This window comes from Hypanus sabinus, chromosome 5 (assembly GCF_030144855.1).
Source record: "Hypanus sabinus isolate sHypSab1 chromosome 5, sHypSab1.hap1, whole genome shotgun sequence".
NCBI lineage: Eukaryota > Metazoa > Chordata > Chondrichthyes > Myliobatiformes > Dasyatidae > Hypanus > Hypanus sabinus.
In genome coordinates, this window is record NC_082710.1 from 11,373,571 (window position 1) to 11,401,024 (window position 27,454).

Here is a 27,454-nt window from a genome sequence, read left to right on the forward strand (position 1 = left end):
AGATTTGCTTTTATTTTAACAGCCCCTTCCAGTCCAATGAGTTTGTGCCGCCCAATTACACTCTAACTACCCTTGAGGAGTCTGTGCAGTGCCTCCCTCATACACTGTGAAGGTATTCCGGTGAGCTGCAGCGTGAATGGACTTTCAGGGTTTTAATTAGGTGTCGACGGCTGGCAATGTATTTCCAAGCCGGGATAGTGCACAACTTCAAGAGGTCAATGCCAGCTGACCTTGCTCTTAGCGGCAGCAGCTGCAGATTTGAGAGAATGTGACAAATGAAGCGAATCTTTAAGATCTTTAATCTTTAAAAGCTTTCGTACACAATGCGGAAATCCAAATGCAATGCGGAAATGCCTCCAACACAGTAGAGCTCTTCTACCGCATTGAATTGATGCCAGTTGACATCTAGAGAACGTAGAACACTGGACATTACAGTACAGGCCTGATTATTAGCCCCATCACTGATACCTGAGGGTGAACAGGGTGGACAATTAAGTGCTACCTTTATTAGTAGCACCCATTATCCACAGATCCTTCTCCATGGATCATCACCTCGTCATGGTGGAGGGGTTTGTGAGCTCCTCAGATCCTGAGAGTGATGCTGGCTGCAGCTTTGCTTCTGGTAGGGTCACCCATGGTGGTATGGTCAAGTGGGAGGTTCCAGACAAATAGCAGTCCAACCAAGACCTCAATAGTGGACAAATCACAACAGTGAAGGGAGAGGAAGGCCAGAGCACTGAAGGGTCCCCAGTTGTTTTACATTCCGCGCTCCTGGATCCTGACACACATCTGTCAAGCACTGTGTGGTGGCTGCCTATGCATCAACCTCCTCACATTTAACTCTCCCACAGGCATTCTCCATTGTCCAAGTCAATGGACTAACCCCTTGGGAGAACATCACGCCTGTGACTCAAGTGATCACACTACTTATAGAGTCACAATAGAATGAAAAGAAACTCACTTCTTGTATTTGCCTTATTCCAACCTTGAAAACAACTAGCTGTTAATTTTAGGCAAAATGGTTAGATGAATTTTAAAACTTAACTTCTAATTTCAGATGTCAGAGCAAGAATTGGCAAGTAGTGTCTGCAACCATAATGTTTATAGAGCTATCAAAACAGATCTGATTTCCTCGGGAGCATTGATATTTCCTATGATGATTCAAGCATTGAAATGAAGCCAGGCTAAATAATTTGACAGGGTCAGTATGGGTCACATGTTCATATCGGTGCACTGTTAATACTCCAGTACAATTAACTCATACCTCTCAGAGTCATGAGAGATGGAAACGGGAAAGGCTGGATCCACTGTACAGTAGATGCAATGGATTGCGGAGACTTTGATGAACTCCAACCACACCATTGAATTTGGACAATGGAGATGGGAGGTCATCAATGGCCTTTGACCCACTGGGAGCTAAGGGTCCAAGACTTATAACAGCTATAGGATTTGCGTGTCATTAGGGGTGAGGAGGATAGCATAGTGGTACAAGTCTAAAGGTTATATTTGTAATAATAACTAGGAATAATTAGAAACAACTGACGGGATACTGAGTTTGACCAGTGGAGCAGGCTGAGTCATCAAGGGATTGGTTGTGCTACTTTAAGACCCCAAAAAGGAAAGAAGCTCCTTCTTAACTGAGAGCCTATAGGCCCACTCTCAACATTTCAGGAACAACTTACCCTACTTACTTAATTTATTTTTACTTTTATTTATTTGGATACCGCGTAGGGTAGGCCCTTCCAACCCTTTGAGCCACAGTGCCCAACATCCCCCAATTTATCTTTAATCCTAGCCTAATCAAGGGACAATTTACAATAACCAATTAACTAATTGACTTAACACCCTGACGGTGGGAGGAAACCCATTTGGTCGCATGATGAACATACAAACTCTTCACAGGGTGTGAAGGGAATTGAACCTGAGCTGCCGGCACTGTAAAGTGTTGTGTTAACCACTACACTGCCATGCTGCCCCTATATATCTTATTGTAATTTATAGTTTTTCTTATTATTTATTTCAATATACAGCTGCTTCAAAATGACAAATTTTCAACATATGCCAGTGATGTTAAATTTTATTCTGAAAGTTTCACTGTATCTTTCGATGTACATGTGACAAATAAAGCTAACCTTTTTTTTAATCCTTCAGTTTAAACATTCACAGTGTGCTTACTGATTAAGCATTGAAGATGGATTTGGATGGTAACAGATCTGAGATTGACAGCATGGTGCTTGTCATTGAGGCAAGGTTGTCACTGCAGCGGGTCGAAATGAGAAGAGTCCTGCTTCATTAGCGCGCATCCTGCCTCTATGTTATCCCTCCCGCCAACACCTGTTCCTGTTCGGGAGTGAACATTAATTAAGATCAATCTATTTAATTCTGAGGCACCAGGCGCCGTCTAATTGAGCACCTCTGTCCTTTGCAGAGAGTAATATTCACGAGGGAAGTCCTGTCAGTTGATGTTGCTCGCATCCCTGGCAGATGTCAACAGGACAGTTCTGCAAGGCTGTCAGTTAGTGTGGCTCACAGGTCCCTGTTGGAATGCATGAGCTCTCAGCTGGGCCACCAGATGTGCCCTGTGAATGTAGTTGATCCATCAGGAAGGGAAAGCTCATGTCAGTGGCCCCCTTTGCTGAAGTAGACCTCTTGCAGGATAACAGCGAAAGAAGCATTTCAGAACCTGCCTCCCTCATGAAACAAAAGAGTCTGGAAATACTATACTGCTTGTACTGTTTTGGGGCCTTCTTTTCATAGAACAGAACAGCAAAATACAGGCCCTCCAGTCCACAGACTCACAAGTGTCCAGCTTTGTTCAAGAAAACACATTTAAGTCACATTTTAAACACACAAACTTCTGCAGATGCTGCAAGTCCAAAGCAGCACATACAAAATGTTGGAGGAACTCAGCAGCATCTATTGCCCGTTATGACACTGGCATTTAGGACAGCAATGGAAGTCCTCCCTCTCTGTCTGTCCATACAACCACAGACAGATATGGAAGAATTCTTCATTGTTGTTTCCGTAACAATTTTTTTCACCAGTCAGGGTTGTTATCCCTGAGCTGGGCAGCATTTGTGGAAATGAATGAACATTTCAGGCCAAGACCCTTCTTCAGGGCTGTACTAGGATGCCTGTTTCCATCCAGAGATGGAGACAGAGAGATCAAGAAAGGGGAGTGAGATGTCAGAGATTGGCCAAGTGAATTTAAGGGCGGGGTGGAAGTTGGAGGCAAAGTTGACGAGCTCAGCATGGGTTAATGAAGCAGCAGCAATGTAGTCATCAGTGTATATAGAGGAAGAGTTAGAGAGCATTGCTGGGGAAGGCTTGGAACATGGACTGTTCTACATAGCCAATGAAAAGTCAGGCACAGCTGGGGACCATGTCTACTCCTTGAGTTAGGAGAAAGTGTGAAGGAGCTGAAGGAAAATTACATTTAACATCTCATGTTGTGTACGTCAATGTTGATGTCATCAGAAACAAAGGGAAATACAGTAGAACACAGATCATGGAACATTGTATGACTTTATCAAGTCACCTCTCATCCTCTTTTGCTCTAAAGAGTAGTTGAAACATGCCTAAAATTAATATCTAGTTGCTTTCAAGGTTGGACTAGACTTCAAGTGGTTACTCTCTTCTCTTGCTTTGCCATGACTGGTAGAGTTCTTAGAACAAGTGGGTATGAAAGTCTACGTCAAACTGTGAGAATGAAATGGAACCTTCTAGACCAAATGCATCGATGTAGAATCTGTGTGTTTTTCTGGGTTCCCTGTCAACAGGCAGCTGATGAACTGCTAGAAAAGTTCCTGCTCCTGGATGTTATTAGGAATCAGAACATCATAGGTACAGTAAGCTACTATATTTTCTCTTGTTTAACATCTTGCTAGCCCTCATTGTTTAAGCCTGCACTCAGTGGCCATTTCTTTAAGTGCACATATATATCTGTAAAATTAACACAAATATCTAAGCAGCCAATCATGTGGCAGCAACTCAATGTATAAAAGCATGGGGAAGAAATGTGATCTAAGTGACTTTGACTGTGGGTGGTTGTTGGTGCCAGATGGGGTGGTTCGAGTATCTCAGAAACTGCTGATCTCCTAGGATTTTCATGCAGAACAGTCTCTGAAGATTACAGAGAATGGTGCAAGAAACAAAAAACATCCAGTGAGAGACAGTTTTGTGGGTGAAAACGCCTTGTTAATGAGGGAGGTCAGAGGAGAATGTCCAGACTGGTTCAAATTGAAGGTGACAGTAACTCAAATAACCACTTGTTAGAACAGTAGCATGCAGAAGAGCATCTCTGAACACACAAGACATCTAACCTTAAAGAGGATGGACTACGGCAATCACGGCTTGGCTTCGCAAACGAAGGTTGAGGAAGGGGCTGCCTACGTCTGCTGCAGGCTCGCTGGTGGCTGACGAGGCCATTCCGGGACAGGCAGACCCGGCCGCAGAGGCTGCGAGGGAAAACCTGTTCTGGGTTTGGTGCTGCTGTGTCACGGTTCTTCCTCCTTCTCCTTTGGTCCTCAAGGCCGGCCCTGCGTGCGTTCTCGAAGGAGGAGACAGACTGGTGAATGGTGTGTTGCCAGACCTCGCGATCGGAGGCCAGAGTAGACAGGCACCACAGGATTTCTTCAGAGAGTCCTTGTACCTCTTCTTCGGTGCCCCCCTGTCACGGTGGCCAGTGCAGAGTTCGCCATACAGCACGATCTTGGGCAGGCGATGATCCTCCACCCTGGAGACGTGCCCTGCCCAGCGCAGCTGCATCTTCAGCAGCACGGCCTCGATGTTGGTGACCTCCGCCTGTTCGAGGACTTCAATGTTGGTGACGAGGTCACTCCAGTGGATGTTGAGGATGGTGCGGAGGCAGTGCTGGTGAAATCGCTCAAGGAGTCGTAGGTGGTGATGGTAGGTGACCCACGACTCGGAGCCGTACAGGAGGGTGGTCAGTACACAGCTCTCTACACACTGATCTTTGTGCCTTTCTTCAGATGCTTGTTGCTCCAGACTCTTTTGTACAGCATTCTCCTTGTCGATCTTGGCATCTGACCAGATGGTGCATCCCAGGTAGCTGAAATGGTGGACTGTCTTCAGCTCTGCCTCACCGATGGTGATACGGGGAGGGTGGTGATCTTCCTGAGGTGCGGGCTGTTGGAGAACTTCTGTCTTCTTCAAGCTAACTTCCAGTCTGAAGAGCTTGGCAGCCTCTGCAAAGCATGAAGTTATATGCTGCAGGGCTGTCTTTGTGTGGGCAACAAGGGCAGCATCATCGGTGAAGAGTTGCTTTTGGATGAGCTGATCCAATGTCTTAGTGTAGGACTGTAGTCGCCTCAGGTTGAACAGGCTGCCATTGGTGCAGTGTCGGATATAGACACCGTCCTCATCATCAAGGTCTTCTGTGGCTCTTTCAAGCATCATACTGAAGGAGATGGTGAAGAGAGTCGGCACGAGGACAACAGAAGTCCATAAACATACATTCAGTGACCACTTCATTAGGTACCTAATAAAATGGCCACTTAGTGCATGCTTCACTCACCAAAAGTCAAAGGAGGAAGTTTGCAAATGTAAGTATAACTGCAATTGAAGCCAAGAATAGAAAGTTCCTCTGAGTTTAGTTTGATCTATGTGTAACACCTGTGTAGCACTTGTCTTATCTCGTGTGACTGGTTGCGGCACTCATTAGGAGAAACTCAAATTACACAGTACTACACTAGGTGCTAGTGGGCCATCAGAAGCTCTAAATATCAAAAGGACACAGTGAATAGAAAACACACACTTCTGGAAGTAAGTTAGTAAATAGAAATATATACAAAATATTTACATGTGTAAGAACAATTCTAAGTTCTAACATTCTGTTCAGATTCCAAACCTCAGATAGCAAACAAAAACCAAATTCCTTTTCAGTTAGAATCAGTGAGATTCATTAGAATAACCTTTATTACTCCAATTTCTCTAATTAATTCGATGTAGTATTATTCCCTATTTAAAGGTTTACAAACTAACAATTAGAAAACTAATTGAATTCCTATTCTCAAGTATTATGGTTAACTTCAGTTTCAGTTCAAGTCAGGAGGTCCACGCATTCAAATTCAAACCCCAAAAATATATATATACAGTTTAACTCATTCACGCAAAGCAAATCTCATTCAGTAGCTTATCGAAGTCTTTGCAAAAGTAATCAGTTCTTGTAGAAAATCAAATTCAAATCCCTCGAATGAGAAATAAACTTATACATCTAACCATATTGAATGCTCTATGTCATTAAACATTTCATACCCGTGCAAGTTCTTCAATCTTGGGTGGCCGCCATCTTGTTTCTTGGTTCATTGGATGAAGTAGTTGGTCATCCACAGAAAGTTGATTCACAAAACTCACACAACAAAAAACCTGATGAAATCCCTTGGTATGATTTAATGAAACTAATTCCTGGTCACAGGGTAGGGATCTCAGACACTCGTCTCTGCTGATACCATCTCGGAATAGCTGCAGCTTGTTACAGCCGTAGCTACAATAAACTTTTTATTGATGTTGTCTCTCCTACAGGACTTTCACCCTGAGGTTTCAATTCAGTAAGTTAGTGATACTAACCACTAATTCCACTTGTAACAGTATATTATATCTTCAGTTTTTAATAGTTAGCTGCTTTTTTCTTGCTTGTCTGCACCTACATCAGCTATGGCTCATTCTCACATCACTCTTTCTCCCAAGTTCTCTTTTTTTAAATTCAGTAAACCTCGTTTTCATCGCCTTCTAACGTTACAGCTTTGGCTTTAATTAACCGGGGTTACATATGGCCAGGGCTATTTTTTTTTTTACCATATTTTATTTAACCTATTAGTAACATCTTACAGCACGTTTATTTCATATTAGCACCCAGTTGTCTGAGACGTCACTTTAAAAAAACATTACTTGATAACTCTCCGTACCTGCAGATACTACTGCTGAGTTTGCGTTCATACAACCATTGCATCATGGTTGCAGCCATGTGGAAAGCAAAACGCACCAGGTTATTGCAGCCCAAGTCTGAATAACACTGGCTTTCATAAGTAATATTAACTATCTTCTGGCCCAACTAAAAACAACAGTACTGATGTGGCATTGAGTTATTTTTTCTAAGCTAGGCAGTGGCGAAATAAACCATGTGAAAGCAAAGGGGTTGTATATCATTCACAGTGCTCATTAGATGCAGAATCCCAACTCACTAACAAAGCAGTTTAGGGAAAGGACCCTTGAAATGACTGTAGAAATAAAGATCTGAATTTACGGGGTGCCTTTACACCTAGTGAGGTATTTTTAGACGACAAACAGGAGCATTATCGAAAACACTAACTGACTCATGTGTTTTGGCAGATGGCAAAAAAGGTGAGCCAAAGTGTTAGAATGTTAATGCTAGAATGTTACCTGGGTTTCAGCATCTTAGTTACAGAGAAAGGTTGAACAAGTTAAGTCTTTGTTCTTTGGAGCATAGAAGGTTGAGAGGGGACTTGATAGAGGTATTTAAAATTATGAGGGGGATAGATAGGGTTGACGTGGACATGAGTTGAGAGTTAAGGGGGCAAAAGTTTAGGGGTAACACGAGAGGGACTTTCTTTACTCAGAGAGTGGTAGCTGTGTGGAACGAGCTTCCAGTAGAAGTGGTAGAAGCAGGTTCGGTATTGTCATTTAAAGTAAAATTGGATAGGTATATGGACAGGAAAGGAATGGAGGGTTATGGGCTGAGTTCAGGTCGGTGGGAATAGGTGAGAGTAAGCGTTTGGCACGGACTAGAAGGGCCGAGATGGCCTGTTTCCATGCTGTAATTGTTATATGGTTATATAAGTGGCTTTATAGAACTGTTAAAAAGAAATTTAGGAGAATATCTCCAAATATTCATATTCTTGAGGAATATTGTCATGTTAACAATTTGGGGAAAGCTTAAATTGGGAAAGCACGAAAGAAGGAAAACATCTATAGTAGAGATATATCAGAACATTGTGGTACTAGATGAATTACACGTACAAAGTGCTGGAGGAACTCAAAAGGTCAGGCAGCATCTATGGAAAGGAATAAACAGTCGACATTTTGGGCTGAGACCCTCCTTCAGGACCATACAGTTTATTTCCCTCTGCAGATGTTGCCTGACATCTGAGTTCTGTCACAATTGTGTGTGTGTTGCTCTAGATTTCCAGCATCTGCAGAATCTCTTATTTATTGTTAGGGATAGACAAGGTTGATGCTATTTCATTTATTTATCATATGTACATGGAAACATACAGAGAAGTACATAAATTAGTGCTTTTATAATTCTATCTCCTTTACAATAGTATTGGAGAGAGATAGGAACAGACAAGTTAGAAAGGTGTTTAATTGGAGTAAGGGGAATTATGAGGCTATCAGGCAGGAAATTGGAGGCTTAAATTGGAAACAGATGTTCTCAGGGAAAAGTACAGAAGAAATGTGGCAAACATTCAGGGGATATTTGTGTGGAGTTCTGTATGGGTATGTTCCAATGAGACAGAGAGTTATGGTAGGGTGCAGGAACTGTTGGTGTACAAAGGCTGTAATAAATTTAGTCAAACAGAAAAGAAAAGCTTACAAAAGGTTCAGAGAGCTAGGTAATGTTAGAGATCTAGAATATTACAAGGCTAATTGGAAGGAGCATAAGAAGGAAATTAGGAGGGGCTATGAGAAGGCCTTGGTGGGCAGGATTAAGGAAAACCCCAAGGCATTCTACAAGTATGTGAAGAGCAAGAGAATAAGATGTGAAAGAATAGGACCTATCAAGTGTGCCAGTGGGAAAGTGTGTATGGAACTGGAGGAAATAGCAAAGGTACTTAATGAATGCTTTACTTCAGTATTCACAATGGAAAAGCACCTTGGTGATTGTAGGAATCTTGGGTCTGAGTCCATAGGACACTCAAAGCAGCTGCGCAGGTTGACTCTGTGGTTAAGAAGGCCATTGGTGTATTAGGCTTCTTAATTGTGCAATTGAAATTAGGAGCCAAGTGGTAATGTTGCAGCTATATGGGACCCTGTCCAGACCCCACTTGGAGTACTGTGCTCAGTTCTGGTCACCTCACTACACAAAGGATGTGGAATCCATAGAAAGGGTGCAGAGGAGATTTACAAGGATGCTGCCTGGATTGGGGAGCATGCTTTATGAGAATAGGTTGAGTGAACTCGGATGAAAGGTGATCTGATAGAGGCGTATAAGATGGTGAAAGGCATTGATACTGTGGATAGTCAGAGGCTTTTTCCCAGGGCTGAAATGGCTGCCACAAGAGGACACAGGTTAAAGGCGCTGAGGAGTAGGTACAGAGGAGATGGCAGGGGTAAGTGATTTTATCAGTGGTGAGTGTGTGTGAATGGGCTGCCGGCAACGGTGGGGGAGGCGGATACGAGAGGGTCTTTTAAGAGACTTTTAGATAGGTAAATGGAGCTTAGTAAAATAGAGGGCTATAGGTAAGCCTAGTAATTTCTAAGGTAGGGACATGTTCAGCACAACTTTGTGGGCTGAAGGGCCTGTATTGTGCTGTAGGTTTTCTATGTTTCTGTTTATGTTAACAACCAACACAACCTAAGGATGAGCTGGGGGCAGCCCGCAAGTGTCACCACACATACCAGCACCAACATAGCGTGCACACAATGTTCAACAGAACACAACAAAACAGGAGACAACAAGCAACAAAACAACAACAGCAATACAAGCCCGGTTCCTCCCTTCCCACCCACTCAGACACACGGCCATCCAACCTCACTGCACCCGCCCCCCACCCAACCAGCTGCAACCAGGTTACAGAGATACTGGAGATGAAACCAAAGAAGGATTTGAAAACCACAGTGAAAATGCATTCCTAACATAGTTACAGAGCCAGATATACCTCGATTGCCAGCAAACAATGGCTGCAGTGTGTAGCATCAATGAGAAACTCAGCTCACATAGAATATAGAAGTATAGAGCACATGCAGGCCCTTTAGCTCACAATGTGTGCTGACCACTTAACCTACTCTAGAAACTGCCTGGAATATCCCCAGCGCATAGCCCTCTATTTTTCTAAGCTCCATGTACTTATCTAAGAAACCCTTAAAAGACCCTTTCGTATCCACTTCCACCACCGCCACCGGCAATGCATTCCACACACCCACCACTCTGTGTGGAAAAACTTACCCCTGACATCCCCCCGATACCTGTTTCCAAATACCTTAAATATATGCTCCCTCCTGTTAGCCATTTCAGCTCTAGTAACAAGCTTCTGGCTATCCACACGATCAATGTCTCTCATCATCTTATACAACTCTATCAGGTCACCTCTCATCTTCTGTTGCTCCAAAGAGAAAAGGCCATGTTCACTCAACCTATTCTCATAAGACACACCCTCCAATCCAGGCAACATCCTTGTAAATCTCCTCTGCACTCTCTCTGTAGTATACTCATCCTTCCTGGAGTGAGGTGGCCAGAACTGAACATACTACTGCAAGTAGGATCTGATTACGGTCTTATATAGCTGTAGCATTACCTCACAGCGCTTGAACAATCCCATGGTTGATGAAAGCCAACACACCATACAGCTTCTTAACACTGTCAACCTGTGCAGCAGCTTTGAGTGTCCTATCAACACGGACCCCAAGATCCCTCAGATCCTCCACACTGCCAAGATTCTTACTATTAATATTATATTCCAGGTCCTTTATACAAATCACAAAGAGGGGTCCCAGAACAGATTCCTGCGATACACCACTGGTTACCAACCTCCATGCAGAATACAAACCACCTTTGCCTTCTGTGGACAAGTCAATTCTGGATCCACAAAGCAATCTCCCCTTGGATCCCATGCCTCCTTACTTTCTGAATAAGCCTCGCATAGGGAACCTTATCAAATGCCTTACTGAAATCCATATTCACAATATCCACTGCTCTACCTTCAATGTGTTTTGTTACTTCCTCAAAGAATTCAATCAGGCTCGTTTGGCATAATCTGCCCTTCACAACCCCTAATCAGATTATGTCTCTCCAAATGCTCATAAATCCTGCCTCTCAGGATCTTCTCCAACAACTTGCCCATCACTGAAGTCAGACTCACTGGTCGAGAATTTCCTGGGTTATCTTCAAGTTACTCACAGCTCCAGACTTGCTCACCGCACCCACTGGCAAGGACTAATGCACCACTTCCAAGAGATGATGACCGCAGGCAGGTTCTTCCCCAATTCACACACCACCTGCACTGGAAATGCACACTTGTTCCTTCAGTACCACTGGTAATCCTTATTCAACAGCAGTGTGAGGCTGCCTGTTCCAGACCACTGCAGCTGTTCAGGAAGCCACCTCAACACCACCTCCTCCTCAAGGATAACTGGGGGAGGACCATCAGTGCTAAGCTTGCCTGCAATGTTTCTTTTCACAAGTAATATTTGTAAAAATGTTTAAATTGGAACCTACGTAATTCAGTAAGTTCAAAGGTGAACAACAGAATTATAATAAGAGTTTTAAAACAGGGCTCTACTTATGGATTCGGGTAGATGGAGTTCGTCAGCCTGGGAAGGCAGTCCATCTAAGAGAGGGAAAACTCTGATTTCAAAACTCTGCTGCCTTGCAGCCATACCCTCTCATGGGAAAGGCTTCGGGAGTAAACCCTGAGGACAAATCCGGAGCTGGACTCCCTAAGGCAGTCCGACGTTGTCTTCAATCTCACTCTGGCAACTCCTGCGATGACACTGGTGCCAAGCTGAATCGGCCCTTGCCCTTCCCTTGGACAAAATCAGTGGTGTGGAGAGCGGAGACTAGCAGCATGGGCAACAGCCGGTCTTCCATACAACCCTGCCCAGGCTTGCTTGCGCCCTGGAGAAGACTTTCCAGGCGCAGATCCATGGTCTCACATGACTAACGGATGTCATACATACTTATGAACTTACATTAGAACTCTTGAGGTCTGACCTGGGTGGTTGTGATAGAATTAAATCATCTCCTTTGGTTTGGTGAGGTTCGAACTAGAGGTCATGGGTTAAAGATGAAAAGCAAAATGTTTAAGGGGGATCACCCTCACCCAGAGGGTGGTGAGTGGATGTGGGTTTGATTCCAGCATTGAAGTGAAGTTTGGATAAGTACATGAATAGGAGTGATATGGTCCAGGTGCAGGTCGATGGGAGAAGGCAGGAGTTGAACTTTAAAGCATTATGCTAACCACGACGCTTTCAGGTTATTATCCAAAAAGAACTTAATGGAGAAGTGAAGAGAATTGTTGCTATTGTAATTAGTTTACAAATGTATAGACTTCTATTATTTATTATTTAGAACGTGGAACAAGCCCTTCAACCCCAACAAGCTTGCTCCAGCCTGCAAATCATTAACCTACTAACCAGAATGTCTTTGGACTATGGGAGGAAACCGGAGCACCCAGAGGAAAGCCGTACGTTCATGGGGAGGGCGTACAAACCCTTTGCGGAGGATGAAGGAATGGAAACCCAAACTCAAACCACCACACTGCCTTTTGACTGTAAACAGTTAAGGAAGCTGGATCAATTTTAGATTTTCAAGTGAAAGGAGGTAGCTCAATTCATCTTGTGAGCTTATAAAATGTCTCTAGTACAGCAACGGCTACAGGATCAAATGATTTAAGGTTTATTGAAGGGAAAAAGACAGTTCTATCAACGGTTTTACTAAGCAATGTAAAATGCATTTGTATTCCTTCCCATCGTGACAAAGTAATGAAAGGTATATTAGAAGGTGTCTATGCGTTTTCCATACAGTCATCATTACACAAAGTTGAGACCAGCCAACCACACTAGACCTATTATGCTGCATCAACAGCAAATATACCATCTAGAGATTTTATTCTGCCTCTAAATAAACCAACTGAGAATTTCTCCCCGTGGGTTTAGCCTCAGTGAGGTAAAGACGTCAAAAGTGCCAGTTCTGTGCAATGTCTACAGGGTTCAGCGTCTCAATTTACACTTACAAAAATTGGTGACTTCAAGTAGTTTACCACATGTGTGAGTGCCTCAGCTCTGTACAAAAGCTCAATTATATCACAGCTGCCTCAGGACCCCACTGTATACCTCAGCGACAGATCATGGTAATGGCTTACTGCAGAGGGCCTAAAAATATCTCCGCCAGATCACCAACAGTACTTGGCTCCAAGAACAATACACTTCTTGGGATGTACTCAGGAATAGATTTATAAGGGAAGTAGCATTTTATAATGAAATACCTTATATAGTCAAACAATGCTAATAATTCAAACAGCATGACAGACATAAAGCCAGTCTATTGTATGAAAGTGCTACAAAGAACCTGCATGGAAATATGTGTTCTAGATTTGTCTGCCAACTTTTTAATAATTGGAATCATTTCATGTTTTACCTTACAATAAGAAGCCCTTTTTTTTAGCAACATTTGTCAACTGTGGCATTTCCTGTGTCTCTGCATTAGTCAATAAAACTACATCCTTTTACTTAGAAATTTCTGTGCTGTTTTCTGCTGAGCTGGGTGGACGTGCTATGTTGGCACAGGAATGCGAGCCCACACTTTCAGCTTCTTAAACAAATCATGGAACAAACAGCTATGGAGATGAGAATGATTTATACATTTTCCTACAATGCAGCTTTGCAATTAGGAACATATATAAAATGGAGATCCAACAAAAGTTTTCCGACAATTAAAAAGTGATTTTTAAACCAGTTATTGTCAGTGGTAATTATCCTTGTCTCCATGGCAGAAGCTCCATAGCCCTTTCTTCCTTCAGTTGAGATGGCACTGATCGTGTGGATAGTCAGAGGCTTTTTCCCCAGGGCTGAAATGGCTAGCACAAGAGGGCAGTTTTAAGGTGCTGGAGAGTAGGTACAGTGGAAATGTCAGGCGTAAGTTTTTCACACAGAGAGTGATGAGTGAGTGTAATGGGCTGCCAGCAACGGTGGTGGAGGCGTGAACAATAGGGTCTTTTAAGAGACTCCTGGACAGGTACGTGGAGCTCAGAAAAATAAAGGGCTATGGATAACCCCAGGTAATTTGTAAGGTAAGGACATATTCTTTGTGGGCCAAAGGGCCTGTATTGTGTTGTAGGCTTTCTATGTTCATCAAGTGCCTGTGGAGCCTGAGGTAGAAATGGCCTCACGCTGAATAGATGGGCTTTACACTGTAGTTGAAAAATAGTTATACAGATTTTGTGCATGCATACATAATACGTATATAATCACTTTCCAGTAAGCGATTGTGTTACCAGCCTGCTTTTGACATCTGCCTTCACTGCAAATGTCTACATTTCTTGCAACCTCTGTGAAGTAGCCAGCATAATCAAAGACCGCATCCACTCCAGACATTCTCTCTTCTACCCTCCCATCACTAGCTCAAGGACAATTTTTATCCCGCTCTTGTAAGACTACTGAATGGTTCCCTAGTATGATAAGATGGACTCTTGATCTCACACTCCACCTCGTTGTGGTCTTGCACTTTGTTGTTTACCCACACTGCACTCTCTCTGTAGTTGTTATGCTTTATTGTTACTGCTTCACTTTGTTCTACCTCAGTGTATTATGTTATGATCTCATCTATATGAATAATATGCAAGACAAGATTGTCACTGTATCTTGGGACATGTGACTATAATAAACTAAGTCCAATTCCAATGTTTACAAGGAGGTGACCAAAGTCCTGTGTTGGTCCCTGCATTAGATTCTGTTCTGCACACTAAGTGCAGTCTACTTCCGTTGGGAGACGTACCAGTACATCTTATGCTTGAATGGATTTCTTAATGACAATAGACAATAGGTGCAGAAGTAGACCATTCGGCCCTTCGAGCCTGCACCGCATTTTGAGATCATGGCTGATCATCTACTATCAATACCTGGTTCCTGCCTTGTCCCCATATCCCTTGATTCCCCTATCCATAAGATACCTATCTAGCTCCTTCTTGAAAGCATCCAGAGAATTGGCCTGCACTACCTTCCGAGGCAGTGCATTCCAGACCCCCACAACTCTCTGGGAGAAGAAGTTTTTCCTTAACTCTGTCCTAAATGACCTACCCCTTATTCTCAAACCATGCCCTCTGATACTGGACTCTCCCAGCATTTGGGACATATTTCCTGCCACTATCTTGTCCAATCCCTTAATAATCTTATATGTTTCAATCAGATCCCCTTCTCAATCTCCTTAATTTCAGCGTGTACAAGCCCAGTCTCTCTAACCTCTCTGCATAAGACAGTCCAGACATCCCAGGAATTAACCTCGTGAATCTACGCTGCACTTCCTCTATAGCCAGGATGTCCTTCCTTAACCCTGGAGACCAAAACTGTACACAATACTCCAGGTGTGGTCTCACCAGGGCTCTGTACAAATGCAAGAGGATTTCCTTGCTCTTGTACTCAATTCCCTTTGTAATAAAGGCCAACATTCCATTAGCCTTCTTCACTGCCTGCTGCACTTGCTCATTCACCTGCAGTGACTGATGAACAAGTACTCCTCGATCTCTTTGTATTTCTCCCTTACCTAACTCTACACCGTTCAGATAATAATCTGCCTTCCAGTTCTTACTCCCAAAATGGATAACCTCACACTTATTCACATTAAACATCATCTGCAAGGATCTGTCCACTCACCCAGCCTATCCAAGTCACCCTGAATTCTCCTAACATCCTCATCACATGTCACACTGCCACCCAGCTTAGTATCATCAGCAAACTTGCTGATGTTATTTTCAATGCCTTCATCCAAATCATTGACGTAAATTGTAAACAGCTGTGGTCCCAATACCGAGCCCTGTGGCACCCCACTAGTCACCACCTGCCATTCCGAGAAACACCCATTCACCGCTACCCTTTGCTTTCTAACTGTCAACCAGTTTTCTATCCATGTCAATGTCTTCCCCCCGATGCCCTGAGCTTTGATTTTACCCACCAATCTCCTATGTGGGACATTATCAAATGCCTTCTGAAAATCGAGGTACACTACATCCACTGGATCTTCCCCCGTCTAACTTCCTGGTTACATCCTCGAAAAACTCCAATAGATTAGTCAAGCATGATTTACCCTTGGTAAATCCATGCTGACTCGGCCCAATCCTATCACTGCTATCTAGATATGCCACTATTTCATCCTTAATAATGGACTCTAGCATCTTCCCCACCACCGATGTCAGGCTGACAGGTCGATAGTTCTCTGTTTTCTCCCTCCCTCCTTTCTTAGAAAGTGGGATAACATTAGCCATTCTCCAATCCTCAGGAACTAATCCTGAATCTAAGGAACATTGGAAAATGATTACCAATGCATCCGCAATTTCCAGGGCCACCTCCTTTAGTACCCTAGGATGCAGACCATCTGGACCTGGGGATTTGTCAGCCTTCAGTCCCATCAGTCTTCTCATCACCGTTTCCTTCCTAATGTCAATCTGTTTCATTTCCTCTGTTACCCTATGTCCTTGGCCCATCCATACATCTGAGAGATTGCTTGTGTTTTCCCTAGTGAAGACAGATCTAAAGTACTTATTAAATTCTTCTGCCATTTCTCTGCTTCCCATAACAATTTCACCCAATTCATTCTTCAAGGGCCCAACATTGTTCTTAACTATCTTCTTTCTCTTCACATACCTAAAAAAAGCTTTTGCTATCTTCCTTTATATTCTTGGCTAGCTTGCATTCGTACCTCATTTATTCTCCCTGTTTTGCCTTTTTAGTTAAGTTCTGTTGTTCCTTAAAAACTTCCCAATCATCTGTCCTCCCACTCACCTTAGCTCTGTCATACTTCCTTTTTTCTTAATGCTCTGCAATCTCTGACTTCCTTTGTCAACCACTGTGGCCCCTTTCCCCCCTTTGAATCCTTCCTTCTCTGGGGGATGAACTGATTTTGCACCTTGTGCATTATTCCCAAGAATACCTGCCATTGCTGTTCCACTGTCTTTTCTGCTAGGCTATCCGTCCAGTCAAGTTTGGCCAGCTCCTCCCTCATGGCTCCATAGTTTCCCCTGTTCAACTGCAACACTGACACCTGCGAGCAGCCCTTATCCTTCTCAAACTGCAGATAAAAACTTATCATATTATGATCACCACCTCCTAATGGCTCCTTTACTGCAAGATCGCTTATCAAATCCTGTTCATTACATAACACTAAATCCAGAATAGTCTTGTCCCTGGTCGGCTCTCGTACAAGCTGTTCCAAGAATGCATCCCGTAGGCACTCTACAAACTCCCTGTCCTGGGGTCCAGCACCAACCTGATTCTCCCAGTTCACCTGCATGTTGAAATCCCCCATAACTACTGCGACATTACCTTTGCCACATGCCAATGTTAACTCCCTATTCAACTTGCACCCAATATCCATGCTCCTGTTTGATGGCCTGTATATCTGCTTTTGGATAGCCTTGATTTCTAATTGTACAAAGTAAAATCTAAAGCAGAAGTTGTAACTTGGTTACAGTAGTCGAGTACCCACACTTATATATTACTATACAATCGATTTTTTGTACTTATTAGAAATATTACTCTCAGAGGCCTCCTTTTATTAGGTACACCTGCTTGTTAATTAAAATATCTAATCGGTCAATCATGCGGCAGCAACTCAATGCATAAAAGCATGTAGTATGGGGCTGATTGTTGGTGACCGACAGGGTGGAATGTCTGTCTCTGTAACTGCTTATCATCTGGGGTTTTTGTGTCTCTAGAGTTTACAGAAAATGGTGTGAAAAACAGAAAAAAGATCATGCAGTGAGTGGCAGTTTTGTGGGTGAAAATGCCTTGAGAGAGGTCAGAGAATAGGGAGACTGGTTCAAGCTGATAAGACGGCAATGGAAACTCAAATAACTATGCATTATAAACAGTGGTGTGCAGAAAAAGCATCTCTGAATGCACAACGCGTCATCCTTGAAGTGGATGGGCTGCAGGAGCAGAAGACCATGAACACACACTCAGTTCACATAGATCCTCTACTCAGTCCAGGAGGTACCTAATAAGGTGCTTTTTTTATTAGCTCCCCTAACACATCTAGTGCAACGATAAAGCTCAGCAATACAGCTTTCATTGTAATTATACTTTACAGTGACAAATCTAAAACACAATCCAGCAGTTAGTCCACACTGCCTTTCTATGAGTCACTCAGGAACGTTCCACTTGACACGCACAGAAGATAAACAAAGCATCAAAGACTAACCAGAGGACTTCCATCAGTCCAGCGAAAATCACGTTCAAACATTTTGTCATTTAGGCCAATCCACTGGTAGTCCTGGCCAATACCTATGGGGCAGATAAAACAAAGAAGGAAGTACTTAATTCCAATTCTGTACATAATAATGATTCATCCAGTAAAATCAACTTGTTTACAAAGATGCATTTCCTGTCTTGCCAATCTTGTATGGAACACTGAATAACTGGATTCTAATGGCCAGTGGTTCTGGAATTTCTGCTTTTCTACAACCATCATTTATTCTCCTCCTCTCAAGGTAAAAACTACTTACTGAGCATCACAGCTGTAACACACAAAATGTTGGAGGAACTCGACAGGTTAGGCAGCATCAATGAAGAGGAATAAACAGTTGCCTTTTTGGGCAGAGACCTTTCATCAAGGTTTTGATTTCCAGCATTTGCAGAATCTCTTGTGTTTATGTATCACATTTATGCTAATTTAAATTTCACATGTTTGAGTAATGTGGGGCTTACTCAAAGTTATTCAGATGTTGTTATTAAACTGACACACACTTTATAGGACATTGGCTAGACCACACATGGAGTATTGTGAGCAGTTTTGGGCCCCTTAACTAAGAAGAGATGAACAGGCATTGGAGAGGTTCATGCAAATGATCCCAGGAATGAAAGGTTTATGGGCCTGTACTCACTGGAATTTTGAAGAATGAGGGGAGGATCTCATTGAAACCTATTGAACATTGAAAAGCCTAGATAGAGTGGATTCAGAGGATATTTCCTATAGTGGGGAGTCTAGGGCCAGAGGGAAATAGAGGGTCATCCATTTAGAACAGAGATGAGGGAAATTTTCTTTAGCCAGAGATGGTGAGTCTGTGGAATTCATTGCCTCAGACAGTGGTGCAGGCCAAATCATTCAGTATCTTTAAGGAAAAAATTGATAGGTTCTTGATTAAACAGTGTATCAAAGGTTACTGGGGGAAGACAGGAGAATGAGGTTGAGAGGGAAAATAAATCAGCCATGATGGAATGGAGGAGCAGGCTCAATGGGCCGAATGGCCTAATTATGCTCCTGCATTAATGTGGCCTTACCGAAGTTTTATATTACTGACCCAAGCAATGAAGATAAACATGCAGTTCGTCTTCTTTACTACCCCAGCCACTTGTGAGGCCACTCTCAGGAGAGATATGGATTAGTTCTTCAAGATCCCTCTCTCTATGTGAATGTTCCCAAGGGATACAAACTTACTAATCAACATATTTGGGGTCTGTTTAAAAACAGACTTAAGAAAACGTGTGCACATTATTTCGCCGACACAAGGATTAAACATTAAATATCACATTTCAGATTTCAAGGCCATACACATACTAGAGGCTATAGACTATAGAACAGTACAACACAGCACAGGCTCTTCAGCCCACACTGTTGGGCTGACCTTCTGACCTACTGCAAGATCAATCTAACCCTTCCCTCCCACATAACCCTCAATTTCCCTTTCATCCATGCCTTTCTAAGAGTCTCCTAAATGTCCCTAATGTATCTGCCTCTAACATCACTCCCAGCAGTGCATTCCAGGCACCCAGCACTCTCTGTGTAAATAACAACCTACATCTGACATCCCTCCTATACTTTATATGTCCTTGTGTAGTGATGATTTCCACCCTGGGAAAAAGTCAGCTGCGCACTCTATTGATGCCTCTTATCATCTAGAATACCTCTATCAAATCAGCTCTTATCCTCCTTCACTCTGTAGACCATAATGCTGGAACTAGGGTTAAGAACTTTAGGAATATTATCAGTGAAATAACTAAGAATCTATTGTAAGTTTCAATGAAATTTGAACCCTTTCTCACATGTGCAATGGCAAGCAAAAGTAGTGTCTCAAAGATAAGGCCTGGATAATTTCACCACACAAAATGAATTCAGATCATCTGGTGATGTGTGTCACAGAGCCGTTGACCATTTGGATGAGTTCAGCCCAGAGGCTTTGAGTTGCGTCAGCTCAGTGTGGAGCTGACAGGCGCAACATGTGCGAGGGGGAGCTCCGTGTGAGGGGCAAAGTTCTGCGATGTCCAGCCCGCCTAATCTCAGATCACACTATGAAGGAAACAGTGGCACAGATAACACCACCATCAAGATAAAAGGTGAACCTGCAGCTGTTCAATTACTTAAACAAAAATGTAAGAATAAAATAAAATCCTCTCAAAGGTGAACAATGCCCTGATTCTACTCCTATATCTTATGGTCTTAATCTATACCAGGTAACTCTAGTTTTAACGTTATTTGCATCTACCTCTTGGCTGCTACTGTTAGCCATCTGTGGTGTACAGCCCCTAACCCTACAAAGCCTTGTCCTCAAGAGTAACCATTCCTCTTAACAACAGTAGGGGTTCTGTACTGGTTTCCTGCCAATACCCACTCTATAACATAAGCATCACTGCTACCTTCTTTAGTAGGATCTGGTGATGCGAGTATTTGAGAACCTGTACTCATTATGACCAGATCCCAGTAAAGAAGGTAGCAGTAACACTTAAATTACATCTACAGGAGTCATTCACATTCATCTCAACCATCTCCATTTCAATGGCAACACTGTTTACTTTGGCAAGATGGAGGTAGAGGTTGGCTAGGTCATCCCTCTATTCTTTGGACTGTAGGAAAATGATCCTTTAGGAATATTTAAAAGTTTGAGAGACATAGAATAAGATGGATGGTAGTAGTCTTCCCTACAACAGAGGAGGCCTAAGGGGCATAGATTTAGGCTGAGAGAGGAAAGATTTAAACGGTGCCTGAGGAGCAACTTTCTCACACTGATGTGGTGAGCATATGGAATGAGCTGCCAGAGGAAGTGGTTGAAGCGGGTACAAAAGCATCATTTAAGAAGTACTTGGATGGGTACGTGAAGGGGTGGGATACAAGCTGAACACAGGAAATTGAGGCCGGCTGGGTTGGCACCATGGACTGGTTGGGCTGTATTGTCTATACATCTATGCTGTATTGCTCTTTGACTACCATAGGACATTCCTCTTTTTGGTAACCACCTACTTTGACTTTAGAACTCCATTATGATTTTCAATCAAATTGAATTTATCAAAGCTCAAAGTAAGTTAATTATCAAATCCTGTGTACTTGTACACTAAAGTTGATTCAAATACATAACCCAGAACTCAGCTACATTTGTTCTCATTACTGATATAAAATTATTTCATCTTGAAAGGATTAAAACCAAATTGTTTCTTATTTTTTTTATTTTAGAGATACAGCACAGAACAGGCCCTTCCGGCCCTTTGGGATGCACTGCCTAGCAGCTCACCTACTTAACCCAACCCTATTTACAGAAAAATTGACAATGACAAATTAACCGATTAATTGATACATCTTTGGACTGTAGGAGGAAACTGGAGGATCCAGAAAAAGCACACACGGTTCCCAGGGAGAACATACGGGGGAGCGCTGGAATTGAACTCTGAACTCCAAAATGCCTCAAGTTGTAGTAGTGCTGCACTCACCACTACACCACTGTGGCTCCCCTCTTTTGAACAAAAATAAAATGCTTTGAATATCCATTGGCAATAGATCCTTTTATTTTGCGTATTTGGACACAAAATATTAAGAACTCTTTCTTTCAACCTGGTGTATATTATAAGCACTTTCCTTCTTTGTGATCTAAGGATTCCAGAACTGTTGTCCCAAAACTTGCAAATCATTCGTCTCACCCTACTATTTAAAGAAGTTAATAGAGGGTCACCAGGGAATTATAGACCAATTAGCCTTGCATTTATTTCTGGAAAAATGTTAAGAGCTGATAATTAAGAAGGGAGTCACAGAACACCTTGAGATTTTTCAGCGGATCAGAAAGAGGCAACACTGACCTGTAAGACGGGTGGCGTGCTTGGCAAGGCATCACATCAAAGCCCATCTCATCATCAAGTACGTTTACAAAAGAAAGCGGCATCCATCATGAAAGACCCCCCGACATTCAGGCCATGCTCTCTTCACAGGTAGATAGGGTAGTTAAGAAAACTTATGGGGTGTTAGCTTTCATAAGTCAAGGAATAGAGTTTAAGAGTCGTGAGGTAATGATGCAGCTCTATAAAACTCTGGTTGGGCCACACTTGGAGTATTGTGTCCAGTTCTAGTCGCCTCAGTATAGGAAGGATGGGGAAGCATTGGAAAGGGTACGGAGGAGATTTACCAGGATGCTGCCTGGTTTAGAGAGTATGCATTATGATCAGAGATTAAGGGAGCTAGGGCTTTACTCTTTGGAGAGAAGGAGGATGAGAGGAGACATGATAGAGGTATACAAGATAATAAGAGGAATAGATAAGAGTGGACAGCCAGCGCCTCTTCCCCGGGGCACCACTGCTCAATAAAAGAGGAAATGGCTTTAAGGTAAGGGGTGGGAAGTTCAAGGGGGATATTAGAGGAAGGTTTTTTTACTCATAGAGTGGTTGGTGCGTGGAATGCACTGCCTGAGTCAGTGGTGGAGGCAGATACACTAGTGAAATTTAAGAGACGACTAGACAGGTATATGGAGGAATTTAAGATGGGGGGGGGATTATATGGGAGGCAGGGTTTAAGGGTCGGCACAACATTGTGGGCCGAAGTACCTGTACTGTGCTGTACTATTCTATGTTCTTCCCATTACTACCATTAGGCAAGAAGTACAGGAGCTTTAGATCCCACACCGCCAGGTTCAGGAACTGTTATTACCCTTCAACCATCAGGTTGATGAACCAGCATGGATAATATCCTCACCACTACTCTGAACTGATTCTACAACCTACAGACTCATTTTTGAAGGACTCTTTACAACTCACATTCTCAGTATTTTTAAACTGCAGAATTTGACTTGTATTACACATTGGTTGCCTGTCAAGTTTTGTTAACAATTTTTCATAAATCCTATTGTATTGCTTTATTTTTCTATAAATCCCTGCAAGGGAATGAATCTCAAGGTAGCATATGGTGACGTAAGTACATCAAAAATAAATTTTAATTTTACTTTGACTTTTTGGAGAGATATCTAAATAACGTTGAAGGCTGCTTCATTGTAGAAGGCATTTGATAAGATTCATCATATCATAATATAGGTGCTGTTATAGATAGCATTGATAAGTTCTGCAGTATTAATGGCAAGAAAACATAATAGGCAACTCTTCCCTTTGGAGTTAAAAATAATCAGTCTTTGCAACAATAAAATGCTACAGGCAATAGATGGGTTCTCAGTCCAAGGATCCATGTATGTGAATCATTAAAATGTCATGGACAAGTGCCGAAAATAAACAGTAATGGTATTAGAATGCCAGCTTTTATATCTGGAGAGCTGATCTGCTTGGGATGGAAATTACCCCGCAATGGATGAAAGGGCCTGGTTTCTCCACACCTAAAATCCGCCGGGCGAAACATGCTTAGAAAAGATAAATCGGCTTTGGAGAAGAGCTGTGATGCAAAGTAACTCACTGCCTGGAAGAGTGGCTGAAACAAACGTTAAGTAGCGCATTCAAAGGGATGTTGGAGAAGTGTCAGGGGAAAACATGTGTCAGGGCTCTGAGACAAATATGGCAAACAAAGATTGCCAGGTTTGCTTTAGTAAGAGCTGACATGTCTTCTATGATTTTAAGCGTTTGATTATGAGAAATGCTTAAATTAGCTATTCTACCCTCACAAATCAAGAACCTATCAACTTCATTTTAAATATACCCAAAAACTTGACCTCCACATTTGCCTGTGCAATAAATTCCACAGATTCACCGCCCTCTGGCTAAAGGAATTCCTCCTGATCTCTGTTCTAAATGGACTTCCTTCTATTCTGAGGCTGTGCTCTTTGCTCTTAGACTCCCCTACTACTGGAAATATCCACATCCACACTATCCAGGCCATTCAAAATTCAGTAGGTTCAGTGAGATCCCTACCCCTCATTCATCTAAACTCCAGAGAGTACAAGCACAGGGCATCAAGTGCTCCTCATGCGATAACCCTCCCATTCCCATGAACCTTCTCAGATATATTAAAAATCAAGCATGGCCTTTCCAGTCTAGAAAACACTTCTACACACAAAAGTTGCAGACATTTGTAGCTTTGTTCCTCAAAGTGGAATAGATGCCTGGTCACTTGTTACATATAGTAAACTTTTCTTAAACTGAGTATGTGGAATTAGATTAAGACTAGCTATTACATCACAAACAGTAAGATAAGAGCTCAAAAGCTAATTAGCTCCCCCTGTAGTTAGTCTACCAAATATTTTATTTCAGCATTGCTCTCTCCAATTATGAAAATCAGAACCAACTGACTTAATATTCCATTACCCATACTATGACTCTGAATTCACATTCTAGAGATCTTTGTGCATTCATGAATCAATTGGAAGAAGTGTTTCTGAATTGTCAAAGTACATACGATTCACAAAGAGTTGCTCCTCGTGCGTCAGGATGCTGGACAGGTGAGCTCCCTGCAGGCGACAATCCTTCTCCGCGTCCTCCCAGTTCCGCCGGTGGCCGAAGTATTTGTAGCAATGTCCTTGGAACTTGTGCCATCCAAAATCGCAATCCTCCGTATCTGACAATCAAATTGACAGAGGCATCAATCCACGGGACACAGTACTGCCAATCCTACCTTCTTAACTAAAGGTGCAGGAACACTTCCTTAAATTATAAATGCGCTTATATATCTGAAAACCATCCAATAGTATAAGATTTGTAAAAAGGTGGCATTAAATATAGAGCACACTACAGGCCTATTAGCTCACAATGTAATGCAGAACTAATTAAACTGCATTTGCAGCCAGTCGTCATTCAGTCACACTAGAGATATAAGGAGCAAAAAAATGTGTGATTACAGGAGCGCCTGAGAAATCTCTGTTGAAGTTATAATTGCGGGACAGAGAAATCTCACCTTCCAGTTCATTGCATGAGATTACTTTGCTTTAAGTGGGTGCAGACAAGAATGTCACTTCAGAACATAGAATAGCTCAGCACAGCACAGGCCCTTTGGCACAGGATCTTGTGCCAACTTTTTAACCTTCTCCAAGATCAATCTAACTCTTTCTTCCCACAAGGTGGCACAGGACCGTAGTGGTTAGCAGAATGCCGCTACAACACGAGCTGTAAGATCAGGGTTCAATTTCCACCTCTGCCTGTAAGGATTTTGTACTTTCTCTCCATGACCACATGGGTTACCTCCTGGTGCTCCGGTTTCCTCCCACTTTCCAAAGACTTACTGGTTAGAGCTAGTGAGCTGTGTGCACGCTGTGTTGGTGATGGTGATGGCATGGTGATGCTTGTGGACATCCCAGCACAATCCTTGCATTTCACTGTATGTTTCGATGTACATATGATAAATAAAGCTAATCTTTGAAATCTGTGAAATCCTTAATCACTAAGTCCTCCATTTTACTCTCATCCATCTACCCATCTTAAATGTCCCCAATATATCTGCATCTACCAACACCCAGGCAGAGTACTCCATGTGCCCACCATTCTGCGTAATAAAACTTACCTCTGACATTCCCCCCCACCCCACAATACTTTCCTCTGATCTCCTTCAAATTTTGTCCTCTCAAATTAACCATTCCTGCCCAAGGAGAAAGGCACTGACTGTCCACTCTATAGCCTCTAATATCTTCTACACCTCTATCAACCCTTCTCTTATTCTCCTTCACTCCAAAATAATCCTATTTCTTCAAATATTCTTATGTCCTCTGCAGCCAGTGTCTAAACATGTCAAAAGAAGCTTCGTTTTCTGGTGGTTAGGAAAGCTCCCCTGAACAGTGTGGCTTATCATCATTTAAAACAAATGGACAAGGGTAAATTAGCACTTGAAACCCAGCTTGATTTAATTCTGATTTCCATTATAAAAACCTTGTTATGTTTTGTAATGAGCTCATTATCGCTAGGTGCCCGGTCATACGAAGTGGGCAATCATGGGCCTTTGACCATGCTACATTGGTGAAGGAAGCGTTTTCTATCGAAGTGATTTGCCATTGCTTTCTTCTGGGCAGTGTCTTTACAAGATGAGTGACCCCAGTCATTATCAATACTCTTCAGTGATTGTCTGCCTGGCATCAGTGGTCACATAACCAGGATTTGTGATATGCACCAGCTGCTTGTACGACCATCCACTACCTGCTCCTGTGGCTTCACATGACACTGATTGCGGCTGGGGGGAAGGGCCTAAGCAGGTGCTAATTATTGCCCAAGGGTGACTTGCAGGATAGCAGAGGGAAGGAGCACCTTACACCTCCTTTGTTAGAGAAGTATCTCCCCCCCCACACCCACCAACCTACATAAATAATTAGTGAGTGTCATTTAGTGACTACCAACTGCATCAATCAGTACAGTAGTGTAGAGGTCAGCATGTTTTACAATGCCAGCAACCACTGATCGGGTTTCAAGTCCTGCCGCTGTCTGTAGGAAGCTCGTACATTCTCCCCATGACCAAGTGGGTTTCCTCCAGACGCTCCAATTTCCTCCCACATTCCAAAGATAAAATGGAACAGAGAAATCTGCAGCACATTACAGACCCTTTGGCCCACAACGTTGTGCCAATCATGTAACCTACTCTAGAAGCTGCCTAGAATTTCCCTACTGCGTAGTCCTCTATTCTTCTAAGCTCCATGTACCTATCTAAGAGTCTCTTAAAAGACCCTATCGTATCTGCCTCCACCACCTTCACTGGCAGTGCATTCCACGCACCCACCACTCTCTGTGTGGAAAACTTATTTCTGACATCCCCTCTACACCTACTTCCAAGCACCTTAAAACTATGCCCCCTCACGTTAGCCATTTTAGCTCTGAGGAAAAGTCTCTGGCTATCCACATGATCAATGCCTCTCATCATCTTAAACACCAAAGATGTACAGTCTAGGGTTAGTAAATTGTGGCCATGCTTTTCTAGCCCTGGAAGTATAGTGACACTTGCAGGCTGCTCGCTCCCCAGTACATCCTCAGACTGCGTTGGTTGTTGACGCAAACAGCGCATTTCGCTGTATGTTTCAATGTACATGTGACAAATAAAACTAATGTCTCCATGAGACGAAACAGTTAAAATATTCATTTTGAGAGAAACAAGCAAATTGCCAAGTTCTTAAATTAATAAAAGATGCTGGCCTCAATATTGTGTTTGAACATCTGTGTATGTAGCTTAACACATTATGATTTGGTTCTTTGCCTTGCTAATTTAAATGGAGTTCTAACAAGTTTATTTATTTATGTGTCGATGCTTAAAGCACAAGGAGATGACTAATTTAAAATGCAAAGACAAATTCTTATTGATGAAGCATGCACTGGTCTGTAAGCTACTTGTGACTTGCAAGGCTCCCAAGCAGCAATTAGTAGGTCACTGGCATCTAACACAGAT

General features: G+C 42.7%; 1 protein-coding gene across 1 annotated transcript in view; it reads right to left on the bottom strand.

Annotated features, from left to right (window-relative positions):
• Window positions 1–27,454, bottom strand: part of LOC132393867 (versican core protein-like) — a 184,071-nt gene that overhangs the window by 17,745 nt on the left and 138,872 nt on the right. The window contains exons 10-11 of the mRNA XM_059969260.1: window positions 24,497–24,655; window positions 18,110–18,192 (exon numbers count right to left, since the gene is read on the bottom strand). Coding sequence (XP_059825243.1) covers window positions 18,110–18,192; window positions 24,497–24,655 — 242 coding nt within the window. The remainder of the gene's footprint in view (window positions 1–18,109; window positions 18,193–24,496; window positions 24,656–27,454) is intronic.